Source organism: Lathamus discolor, chromosome 1 (assembly GCF_037157495.1).
Source record: "Lathamus discolor isolate bLatDis1 chromosome 1, bLatDis1.hap1, whole genome shotgun sequence".
NCBI classification, from domain to species: Eukaryota; Metazoa; Chordata; class Aves; order Psittaciformes; family Psittacidae; genus Lathamus; species Lathamus discolor.
The window spans coordinates 158,300,320-158,312,962 of NC_088884.1; the positions used below are offsets into that span (position 1 = coordinate 158,300,320).

At 38.9% G+C, this 12,643-nt stretch overlaps 1 protein-coding gene across 3 annotated transcripts in view; it reads right to left on the reverse strand.

Annotated features, from left to right (window-relative positions):
- Positions 1-456: 456 nt before the first annotated feature.
- The window catches only part of MAEA (macrophage erythroblast attacher, E3 ubiquitin ligase), a 51,128-nt gene continuing 38,941 nt past the window's right edge, over positions 457-12,643 (reverse strand). For all 3 annotated transcript variants that reach the window (XM_065661146.1, XM_065661136.1, XM_065661153.1), the window contains 5 exons: positions 12,083-12,159; positions 5,742-5,850; positions 3,447-3,580; positions 2,603-2,798; positions 457-1,644 (listed from right to left, as the gene is read on the reverse strand). In XM_065661146.1, coding sequence (XP_065517218.1) covers positions 1,549-1,644; positions 2,603-2,798; positions 3,447-3,580; positions 5,742-5,850; positions 12,083-12,159 — 612 coding nt within the window. In that variant the 3' untranslated portion in view covers positions 457-1,548. The remainder of the gene's footprint in view (positions 1,645-2,602; positions 2,799-3,446; positions 3,581-5,741; positions 5,851-12,082; positions 12,160-12,643) is intronic.

Sequence of the window (12,643 nt, forward strand, 5' to 3'; positions counted from 1 at the left end):
AGCTGGTTCGGGAACTGATTGGATCTGGTCTCTGTGTGTTGAGCAGAATAGAGTTATTTGTTGGCATTGTTTAAAGCACTTTAAAAAAAGGAAAACCTTGCACCTAACACCTCTCACAACACATTATCACAAAGTCATCAGGACATTAGGCAAGCTTCTAGAAGTGACAAAAAAAGATGGTTGTTTGGGAGTGGACTGTTCATATATGAAAAGTCTAAACCAAGTAAGAGTTGACCAAAATGCTCAAGAACTGACTGAGAAGCAAGAACATGTATAGCTGTGGTGGTGGTTTGGTGTTCTACAAGATGTAATGATACACACCAAGAAACAACACATGGAAGCTGTGCTCCTTTGAAGAAAGACCCTTACAAAAGGGCTGGTTCCCCACATTTAAATACAAAGCAGCTTTCTAGTATTTATATAATCAAGAAATGGAAAACAATTTTTATTAACATGTTGTACATTTACAATCTTTTATTAGCTAATCAACATCAACATGCAAAAATAAGCGCTAAATACAAACCTCTACAATATGGTTTTGTTTAAACTACAATGGTTTAATTCTGTTTGAAAAGTCATAAGGATGTGTTCTGCAGTTGTTAAAATTGAACTATTAGTTTCAGTAATGAAGACTATTTAGACCCTAAAATTATGTAATCATCCTGCAAGGCATCTTCAGAAACTTTGCCCAACACTTAAGAATACCAGCTCATTTTCATGTGAGTACATTCTCAAAGCAAGAAATAAGGCAGTAGCACTAATGATTTCATATTGAACCCTATGCACATAACTAATAACTTTAGAAGGACTTTAACACTATGGTAGACTGGAAAAAGAACATTTAAACAAGCATTGGATTTTGCCTGAAATGTTCTCAGTTCCTCTTGATACTTATGCAACCTCCTTAAAAGATTTGGGTTTGGAAAAAGCCTTTGTACTCCTTCAAAGCTGATCCTCCAGAGAAGCCACTCTTGCGTCAAAGACATCAGCATCTTCCCAAAGAAATAAGTTATAGAATTCATGTTCAGGAGAACTTCACGAGAGGATCATAAAGAAGGCAAAGAGGAGCTTCAAGGAGAACATATTGGTAGTACTGAAATCTTTGCTAACAAAAGGGTCTTGGACAATTGTGAAAAAGAGGGAAGAACAATGGATTTCATTTAAACTCTGCTGTAACTTTTCCCCCAGTGCAAATGTCCATCTTTAAAGAAATTTATCCTTTAAAGAAGATGAAAATACTTTTGAGAAGAGTCCAATTTTTTGACCTTGTTACAAAACCTTAACAATCAAAATTCATTTTCATTTTTATTCAAGTACAAACTTAAGTCATAATTCCTCTCTTTTTTTTTTTCCTGTTTTGTTTTTAAAGAGTGTTTATTGTTGCTTATTGATCTTTGGTCGCAAGAAACAAGAATGCCACCGACAGGTCTGATCCCCAAGGTGGCAGGTTTTGCTTCTTTGCCACACATTAAGGCCCCCCCCGTACAGGGTATGCCAATATACACTGTGTCAAAATTCCAGCGGCACTTCATCAGGAGTTGTATGGACCTACATGATGTAGACTTTCTCAGCTTGTGAGAAGTTGAAGACTTCTTTGGTTCTTGGGCAAATTACTTTGTCGTCTTGACGAATAGAAAGCAGAGACTGGAAAAGAGTGGAATGAACAGGTAATATTCACAGTAATAACTCAAAGCATTATTTAACTATTGACTAAAACTTTTAAATGAGAAATATGATGTTATAAGCTGAGGTCAAGATACCTTTGCCCACAAAAGTTACTTATTCTATATATCTTTAAGGTCCCTTCCAACCCAAACCGCTCTGATTCTATGATTATCATTCTCCACAGAGAAAGACTCCAATACCATTAGATTTCATGCTGTAGGCTCATATGTTCAGACATTAGCTTCTGTAAAGAACAGTGTAAGCACATAGTCTTTTAAAAACTGCTACAAGAAGTTACTTTTCTGCTGTTAGAATCATAGAATAGTTAGGGTTGGAAAGGACCTCAAGATCATCTAGTTCCAACCCCCTGCCATGGGCAGGGACACCTCACACTAAACCATCCCACACAAGGCTTCATCCAACCTGGCCTTGAACACTGCCAGGGATGGAGCACTCACAACCTCCCTGGGCAACCCGTTCCAGTGCCTCACCACCCTTACAGGAAAGAATTTCCTCCTTATATCCAATCTAAACTTCCCCTGTTTAAGTTTGAACCCGTTACCCCTTGTCCTGTCACTACAGTCCCTAATGAAGAGTCCCTCCTCCCCAGCATCCCTATAGGCCCCCTTCAGATACTGGAAGGCTGCTATGAGGTCCCCACGCAGCCTTCTCTTCTCCAGCCTGAACAGCCCCAACTTTCTCAGCCTGTCTTCATACGGGAGGTGCTCCAGTCCCCTGATCATCCTCGTGGCCTCCTCTGGACTTGTTCCAACAGCTCCATGTCCTTTTTATGTTGAGGACACCAGAACTGCACACTGTTCACGCAGAAGATCCTTCTGGCTTTCCGACTGCATTTGTAAGCTCTCATTTGGATATGGAAAGTTACCCTAAATGAAGTCTAAACCAGCAGTGCCAAGTCACTGATTTCAACACTTACATTGTATCCATAGACATATCCATTTGGTAACATCATAGGAGGATTATTTTCGTTCATTACATCCCCCGAAATCTTGCAGACTAGTCGGGAGTTGGCACAATGTGCCATAGGCAGGGGCTGAGCCAGCTTGTTCAGGGATTTGCTACACACAGGGCAGTCTGGGTTTTTTGAGCTCCCATCCTCTTTATAACACTGTCTGTTTAACAGCAAGGTAAGGAACAACCACCACAGAATGCAACAAAGGTTAATGAGAGGCACTGGAAAACGTGAACTATGGAAATACAGCCTAGGCTAGAGAATACAAGGGACCATTTCATCCAAGTTTACTGTGTATATATAAGAATCAAGTGCTTCAAGGAACAAAAGTGAGCAACAAGCGTCTGGCATCCTCTATAGGTAAAAATTCCTGATTTAGAACGCTTCAGAAGCGCCAGTCATCTACACCAGAGTGTGTAGCAATTCCAACCAAGTTTCAGAAGATGCAGAATGTATTAAAATACTGACATGAACCCAGGGTAAATTTGTGTGCAAGTCGTTAAAATAATAATTCTGCCCCATCTCACTAACCTTAGCAGATATATTTACTAACTTCCAGCACATGGAAATACAACCTAGTATGCAAGCACAACGTAAATGTCACCTTAATTTTGGTTTGGGCTTTTCTTAAGCCATTTATTATACTTTCCCCTTAATTTAATGGAGACACCAGTTCAGAATCCATTTAAACAACTCAAAAATATTCAAGTGTCACATTTCCTCTTTGAGCTCTCTGAAAAGAAGCCATACAACAAAAAACCCACTATGTTCTTTTGCACTGGACAGTAGTATGTACATTAAAGGATACGGTGTTTTTATAGCTGAAAGGCCTGCCTGGAGTGTTATAGTAAAAACAGAATTGTTTCCCAGCTGATGTAGTCTGTAGTTATCATATCTAAACTGTTGGATCAGCATTCTCCATCGAGCGGGGTCCAAGAGATCCTGTTAAAAAAACAACACAACTATTAAGTTGTTTTCAATGTAATTGTTCAGGGGAGAACAGCTTGGGAGTGTCAAGTTGTGCAAAACCCACCAGACTGAATCCATCACAAAACAGAAGTATACATACTAATACATGGAAATGTACTTGTTTAGGAAGTACCTTTTAACATTATTTTACTAGAAACACAGTTTAAATCAAGTATTATTTAAAATAGTTTGTTTACTGTTCAGTCTCCCTCTGCCATCTACCAAGTGTCCTAACTAAGGGATGCAAATCCTGGTTAGGCTATTTCTTGCATTTAGCTTCCTAGAATGCTGGCCTGCTTATAGAGCAACACTAGTATTGTGGAATGTTCCCCCTGTAGCCTCTGAACTATCAGCATTGATAAGTCTGAAGTGTTTCTTAAATCAGGCTAATTCTGCAGGTACCTCTTTGTAATATCTACTGTTTGCAGAATTCTGTAATGTAAAAAGCACCATTTCAGCCATCAGACTGCATGTCTGTCTGCTCTATGACCTTCCCCATCTAAGGCCAGAATGTTCCCGGAGTTCCAGGATGAAGCTTTTGTTCTGACCTCAAGGCAATTCTTGAGAAGGTTGAACAGACTGAGCCTACAACAGAGCCATAATAAAGAGATAAAGAAAGTACTATTAATGACTGAGAAAAGCCTGTGATTAGGGTCCTAGATGACGGAACACAAAAGTAGCAGCTTACTAAGAGTCCAACTGGAATAATTCCAGCCACAGCCACATAAACTTGTTCACAGGATACCGAGAGAAAATAGATTCTTTTGCTACTACATTAAATATGATTTCCTTAAAGTACTAAAAGATAGACAATGAGGCTTCTATTCATTGATTATAAGAGATACTTCTTCCCTTGGATTAATAAAAAAATCAACCAGTTAGAGATATTATGATCTGACAAACTTGCTCACAGACTTAAGTGATTTTACTTAAATCTATTCTAAGAAGCCATTTATGCACAGAACTCCTAGTCAGCCTAACAAAGGTATTTCCAAACTAGCATGCACTCTGTTTATGTAGGCAATTACTGAGGACCCAAAACGTAACTTCAATAAGCTTAAAACATTCAAGTACAACCCATAAAAGTAGTAGGGAATCTGTTCCAATTGTATGGCTGTATCTGAGACAATACTTGCTTTTCTCCTTGGCCTCCCTCATTGAAATATTTTGTTCATACTGAGAACAGAATACAGGGGTTTTATTTCTGCCTATTTCTAACTACTAAAACAACAAACTGTCTTAAACCCAGTCTTCCAACTCATCTATCCTTTATGCTTGTAACATCAGATGTAGAATCCATAATACTAGGATCCTTCCAGGACTCCAGAAATTTCACATTAATTCTGTGGTTTGGGTTTTTTTTGGTCTGTTTTGTTAAACCATTGATTTCATCATCAGTTGTTTAACACATGTTTATACTGGCATGGCCACATATTGGCTTGGCATTTCACAGTATTCTTGTCTTGCTTTGCCAGCTCAACTCTTGTCTGCCTTCTGCCTCCAATGGCAAGGTAAAAAACCCAAGTCAATTGGCACATAACCACAGAACAAACTCAAAACCCATGGAAACAGTAACTACCTACAAATTTTGCTTGATTCAAGTTTAGATATAGATATTACTGTTAATATCTACATTAATTTGTATAATCCAAATAGATGAAGACACTTTCAAGCATCAAAAATACTGCTTTCAGATCATTCAAATCATCTTTCCTTTCTTCATCCCAAAAGAAGTAAAATTAAGAACTGCTACTAGTGTATGAAGGACACAGCCGAGTATCTTGAACAGAACTGATTTTCTTTGTACTTCCCCATCTTCCACCTCTTACTGTATATTAGTTTATCATGCTTCCAGTCCCACGGATCTTTACTACTGGGCTTATGGTAAACCTAGGTTGGTGTGAATCTGTTACTATTAAGATCCAGCTACACCACCACAAATGCTACCTGGACTGATGTACAGGCAAGGACTGGTTATTACAGTTAAGGACTATTACAAAGGTGGATTTTAGAAAGTACGCTTAGAACAACAATTTGATCTGCAGATTATCAATGTATTTTCCTGTCAGGAAAAAGCACTGCAACCTGTATTTTATTAGTCTGCTGTTCCACTGAGTTTCAAGCAGAACATTACCTTATAGGGGGAGATATGAGTGTCTGAAGGAAAGGCCAACATTCCCATCACTTGTCGAACCTCATCCAGCTGGCTTCCCTCAGCCTGACTGAAATGCTTTCTTGCATGTCTGAAATACAGGATTTATACCTTTATTAGATAGCCTTGTTCCTAAAGCAAGGAAGTTTACATTAATTATGTAACATTCCAGAGAAAACTCTAGATTCTGCTCTCAATACATGAACTCCAAGAGGTGATGCATTTGAATGGCTTGAAAAAGTACACCCTGCAAATGTGACTGCAAGAACGACTGAGAATTCACAGTTATACAATGTAATTTCTAGAAACCAGAACTTACTGTGGCATGAAGTCTTACCTCGCCTACATCCAGGATGACAGATCTACAATTATTAGAAGAAATGCATCTGCTTACGCAAGCTCAATGTATCACATTTATTCCTCTGGCATCCACTTCCAAGGGAGAGAAATGCAGTCTGATAATCAGCTATTCCAAACCATTAAACATTAAGAACATTCAAATACCTACCTTGTTTATACTGACATTTGAGAGAATGTTTACTTTTGAAGGAATGATTTAGTCTTTTTATAGGCTAGAAAGCAGTATCGCTTTCTGTGCAGGCTACATGGAATTGCAGGGTAATGTGGTTGAAAACACCTTAAGAGTAAATTTTTTTTGCCAGGGAAATAAAAATGTTCAGTAGAACTTCAGAACAAGCTTTTGTCCTTTAAAGCACACTGATTATAGCACATATACACAAAGCTTAAAACTTGGGAGATTTCAAAGAAGGGGCAGATTTCCCAGAAACTTAAAGTAAGAATACAAACATTCATGGTTTTCAGGAAATTAATACTAAGAAACCAGAGAATTATCATCAGATTATAAGGATATTCAACTACTTTAAAAGCCAGCGTGAAAGACTCCCCCACCTAGCCTTCAAGATCACCAATTTTCAAGTTGAAGTGTGCAGGAATACCCTTTAGCCTTTAAACTGGATGATTAGTTCAGCATTTGTGCTGAAGTTCCTGTTTCCAGTGGTGCACACATGTTGCACAGTAGACCGAGCATGGAATTAGCTCTATATTGAGCTTCTAGCATTGATTTAGTGTAGATAACTCTTGCGAGGCTGTATTTTCTCCAGATTGCATTATGGGGAAGATACCAACTTATATCTTAAGAGCTCTGGCAAGTGCTTTTTCTTTTAAAGAGTCTTATTTAAACTTACAAATTACCTTTAGGAATATACAGGATTTTCCAATTGCCCATTTCATGTGTTGAATTAAAGAAATAAAGTCTAGATAAGGTCTGTCCCCCTCCCTCTAATTCTGTGTTCTGCTAAGTACACTTAGGTCATCAATACCATGAGAACAGTCTCTTTAGCAGTGTTTCAGTACTCCTACTTCCTCTCCCACCCAAACCAGGAAGCAATGGAAGTTATGTAGGACAGACTGTTTCCACCCAACTTCCTATTTCGGGTGAGCAATTCAGGAATGTAAATATTGTTCCCCAGGTGATGACTGTTATGAGAGCAGAAGTACAAAACCCATGGCCTGAGAGGAGAGACTTGGCAGCCTGGTCATACTGGAAGAAAGCTAAAGTAAGTGCTAGTGCAGAGCTGCAGATGAAAGCAGGAGCTATTTAGAAGAAAGCTGAGGCAAAGCAGAAAGTTCAGACCTACCAGTAAAGCAAAATGAGGGAGAAGAAGAAAAATGAGTTCTTTTAAGATGAATTGTCACTGTGCACTTGTGCTCTGTGATGTTAAAACTAAGCAGATGTTTAGTTTTGCACCAGCCTTGTGGTCCCACTTCCCATCAGGCCTTCACAGTTTGCTCTTACACAGACAGCATTCCAACAATATGCCCCACTTTATTGCAGGAAGACCCTGAGCTGCAACAGGCAAATACTGCCCACACTTAACTCTGCATGCTCAGGAAGAGCTAGAATCAACATTTGATTTTGTGTATGTACAATATATAATCCCTGTGTGCTAACTGTTCAAAGGAGAAACACCCAGAAATCTGGCATTTCCATCATTTGTTGAGTACAGAACACGGATGTGGTGGCCATTTTGCATTCAGCCAGAAGGAATTAGGTCTTCTAAAGAGACCTTCTGTTAGTCTTCATCTCCTGACTTTCCCTTCCACCTGTGCCCCACAAAGCTTGCCATGCCAGTGTCTGAACTTCATCCTCCGAGTGCCAACACATACAAATTAATATGCAAGAGTACCCTTAAAAGAGAAGTTCATTAACTCATAGCACTCTGGAGTAATTTTTAGATTGGGAAGCAAGAAACAGCACTATGTGAGTACTGGTGAATGCACAACGTTTAAAGAACACCTTATTTGCCGTCATGCCATTATATATACCTGTTCTCTTTTCATTCAGCTATTTCCATCTCTTCGGGCAAGCGCTGTGTTGGAGGCATATACGAACCTTAAAAGGGTTATTTACCATGCTTTAACCACCATTAGCACACAGTAGTCAGTATGGCTAGAGCCAGGAGACCATCACTAAACCACTAAATTCTTTTGACAGATCAAATTAATAGGCAGAAATAGGTTTTTCTCCAAATCCCAAAACGATTCTGTAAGCTCTGTGGGGACAAAGTCCATCATCTTTTGTTTGGAACAGCTGTACCTCTATGTACCCCATGTGAGTACAGCAGGCATATTGCACTTGACAAATCCAAGAGTGAAAGGATATTTATGAAGACTCGAAGATTTACAGTTCGCTGTCTACTAAAGGTACATTAAACTGTTAAGAAAGTATAAGTTACACTGTATGGTTATATCTACATATGCCTGAGTATAAGAATGAAGCTATTTATCAGGAAGTAGCAATAACTGAACAAAAGTATGAGGTGTTATCAAGAAAGGACTTGTTCTTCTGCTCAGCCTTTCGACTGACGCCAGAACGCCTTTATCTCAGGGACCATTATGACTACCAGAAAAATTTGTACTCAGAGTGCTCAGAAGTTTTCTTTCTATACGCCTGCCAAACCCCATGCCCCAGCCCACAACAAACTGTTTATTCAGCCTTATAGGAGAGAAGTTTACCAAAATGAACAGACTGCGGCAACCTTCTCTTATCCCCATGCATCATCAGATTTTTTTATTTACTCCTTTTGTCCTTTATAACCAAGAACAAGAAGTGCACAGGGTGTTTTCTTAAGCGTTTAGCTAAGAACTCCATGTATCTCTGGCATCCCATAAAAGCAAAGTAGTAGAATGCTGTCAGATTTCCCAGGATGAAATTACTGAGAGCCCCGACTGGGTAAAATTAGTGTCATCAGTCATTCGTTGTTACTCTAATAAGTATGAGCTTTACAAAAAAGACCTAAGGAGATTGTGGGAGTTAAAACCAAATGATACAAGGCAAAAATCTTTGATGCACTGAAGCTTAAGATACTTACTCTTTGTAGTCAAGGAACAGTTTTTGTACATTCCTGAAACTCACACTTTCAAGACTACTCTGATGAGCTACCTTAGAGGAAGCTCTGTTTGTACTCCTATTCTAAAATGCTACAGAAATTCAAACGCTCACTTAGCAAGATGTATACTTTTAAAGCTCACATTAATTCTAACCTAAAAGCAATGTGTCACTTTAGGGGTTCTCAGCAGGCAGCAAGCAAAGCTTTCAAACTTATTTAAACACCAGCTGCGTTTCAACAAAATGTCAGTTCTCCGAGTTCCACTCGTACAGGAAACTACTTGGTAAACAGCCTCTTTCTCTTGCTTTCTAATGGATGCCTGACCTATTTATTGCGCCACGGACACAATGCTGAAAGAATCCTGCTGCAGGCACTTAACAGAAGCAAGCTAATAAAAAACACAAGTTGCAACAGTTTGCTAGAAGCGATGAGATTTATGCTACACCTTCCCCAAATATATTTTGTCCATTACATATTCATTTTGAAGCAAAGGAAAATGGGAAAAGCTAACATTTTAGAGCTGTATTATTTAAGGAAAGTGTTGAGATTTTGAAATCTGAATGTACCTATTTATCAAAACTCACCCCGATAAAAGGAGTGGATTAAGATACAGAAGAATTTCTGTGGCTCCTTTTCATTTTAAAGTCATTATGAAGTCAAGGCAGCATTGTTATGGCTGGCAATTTATAATTCCTGAGTACAAGATGTATGTCAACCCTGAATTTCAATAGGTGTATGGAATATATATGCTTCACCCCTAACAACATTGAATATCTTATGCCTATTTGCAATGTAGATGGGGCTGTAATTTTTAAACCTCGGAGGCCATGATAGCACAAGTTATTCCACACCAGGAGTGCTGGGTCCTCTTGAGGGTTGACAACTTGCAAATTTTAACAGTTCCCATGTGGAAAAGGAATCAGAGGGAAACAAATATCCAGTAGCAACAATAAACCTTATCTGCTTTGTCCTAGTTCTCAGCCTATCACCTTATTTCAGCTCTGCGTGTGCCCTCTGGTTTCGAACTGACATCAGGAAGCTGCAGCTCAAAGAAAATAATTTTCAGAGCATGGCCTACTCATTGTTAAGATGCATGACTGCACATTTGGCAGAGAAGTAAACTTAGCAGAGAATGAGGCTAAAGGCACAAAGGCACAGTATCCGTTGCCTATAAAGAACACTGTGGGCTTCAGAAGATAGATAATGTAGTTGAGTGTCTTTCATCCTTTTCATAAGTACCTGAAAAGTCCTTAGGACTTGAGAACTCCATCAAAGGGTAACTGCACATCTCTAAAAGCCAGCATGTAGGTGTTTGGTTTTTTTTCTTTAATTATTAACATTAAAATTAGCTGCAGTTTATCAGATTGCACATTTGCATTGGCTGGGCTCAAACCAATGATTTAGGTCCAAGTAGGGCAAAGTAGGAATGATACAAGTTAGCGAGCAACACATTTGAATGAAATTAGAAATAAACAACTGAAAATAAGCCGGAAACTTAAGGTGAGTAATTTTGGGAGTGGTGGTAGTATTGGACTGGCCTTTCCACATACTTCTTTTAATTTCCTTTATTCTTGTTTTTAATTAAATAACTAAGTCTGTCGCCCACTGTATTCAAGAAAAGTTATGTGGCTTGCCCTGCAAAAGTTTCTGCATCTAAAACTTGGGAACGAGCTAGAATGCTTTCAGTCTGTGCTCATGTTATGATAAATTATGTTTTCTATAGCTCTGTGTTCCTGACCAGCACAAAACTTTGCCATAAATACAAGCCTCCTGCTGGTTTCAATTTCTGGAGCACCTACTCTAGTTTCTACAGGAAGACTTGAAGCTCCCTTAATATAAAGAATATCAGAAGTGTTAAGCAGCAGCAGTGTGATCACCTGAATGTACCAGCAAAGCTTCAATTCTGGCTGTAAAACTTGTCATTTCTCCAGAGATTTAACTATTCTTAAACCATAACCTGCCGTGAGTTCCTCCCTCCCTTGTCCATGTGTAAGTTGCCACCTGCAGCATACTTTGTGGTGCTGCAAGATCACTGCTTATCAGAATTATCAACACACTTTATAGTCCCACTATCAGAATTCCATTCATTTCAGCAGAACTCATTTCCTGTGTTATCCTGCAACATCACTGCAACACCTTAAATCAGGATCACTACCTTTAAAGCATAATACCAGCACATGAAGCAATTTGTAAGTATTGCCATAAAGCTTGTCTTGTAGTTGAAGTCAGGCAGTGATTAGGTCTAACTCACACCACCTTGAGAAGAAAGTAGAACTGCCCAAAGTAGTCCCTACTGAACTAGTTCAAAAGAAGTGAAAATGGATATTGAGCTGATTTCTTCATTTTGGTCCAGGGCAAGGGAGTAGTGGGAGTAACAGAACATAGCTCACTGGTCTCACAGACATGACAATAGAGAACTCCATTAAATACAAAAGGTGAACCTGACCTAAAGCACAACTTATAGAACAAAAAGTTTATTGAAGATACTAAAGCAGAAGAGGACTCAGTCAAAATTGAAATGTTAAGCTTTAGATTGGTGTTTCATCAACCTTTTAGTATTTTGTGATTAAAACTTGAGTTCTTATGAGAAGCGAGCTGCTCCTCTTGGAAACTGGCTAAGGGTAAATGTGTTCATTACATTGTATGCCACAAGAAAAAGAACATTTTATTAAAGTAAGAAGATACCAAATTCTGATGACAACTAAAGTTTGTCAAAAGGTGCATTTGCGGAATGACACCTTGCCTTAAGAAGAAAATGCAATCCCAGCTTAAAACCAAAGACTGATTACAACACTAGCACGATCCATTACAGGAGTGGGGCTTCTGGGTGCTGCAACAATAATCACGTGTTTCTAATGAAGCATGATACCATCTTGTTAGGAACTTATTTTGGTAAGCATCCCGATTTCATACCTCACAGCATCCAGTCTCTTGTTCTGTCGAATGAGTTCAATGAACTCCTGAATCCTTAGGCTGAACTCCAGACAGCTCTGAGATTAAAGACAAGACAGGGTTTTAGATGGTGCCAAAACTGCACTGCAAAGTATGTTAAATACCACATGTGCACAACAAAAAAAAAAGGTGTTAATAACACGCAACCTTGTTTGCTTGCTTTTAGGCATTCATGCAATTGCAATGTTGTATCTGTGGAGAAGACATCAGCCCAGAATTCCCTAAAAGCAAACAAAAATCTCCTCTTTCCCTCCTTCAAAACTCCAGTCTTTAGCAGGGATGAACTTTTTCCTAATGACTAAAAGCATCATTACCTGAGATGCAAGTGAGCATAACAAGTGGTTTCTTTGTACTTACAACTTAAAGCAGTAGATTCAACACAAGTTCAGGGCTATGTGATAACTTAGATGAGAGGTCTACCCAAAGACTGCAAGGAAGAAACAAGTCTTTGAACACTACTTTGAAAGTCCCCAATATTAACAACAGCCAGCACAAAGTTCACATTGTTGCAATCCCCTCCCT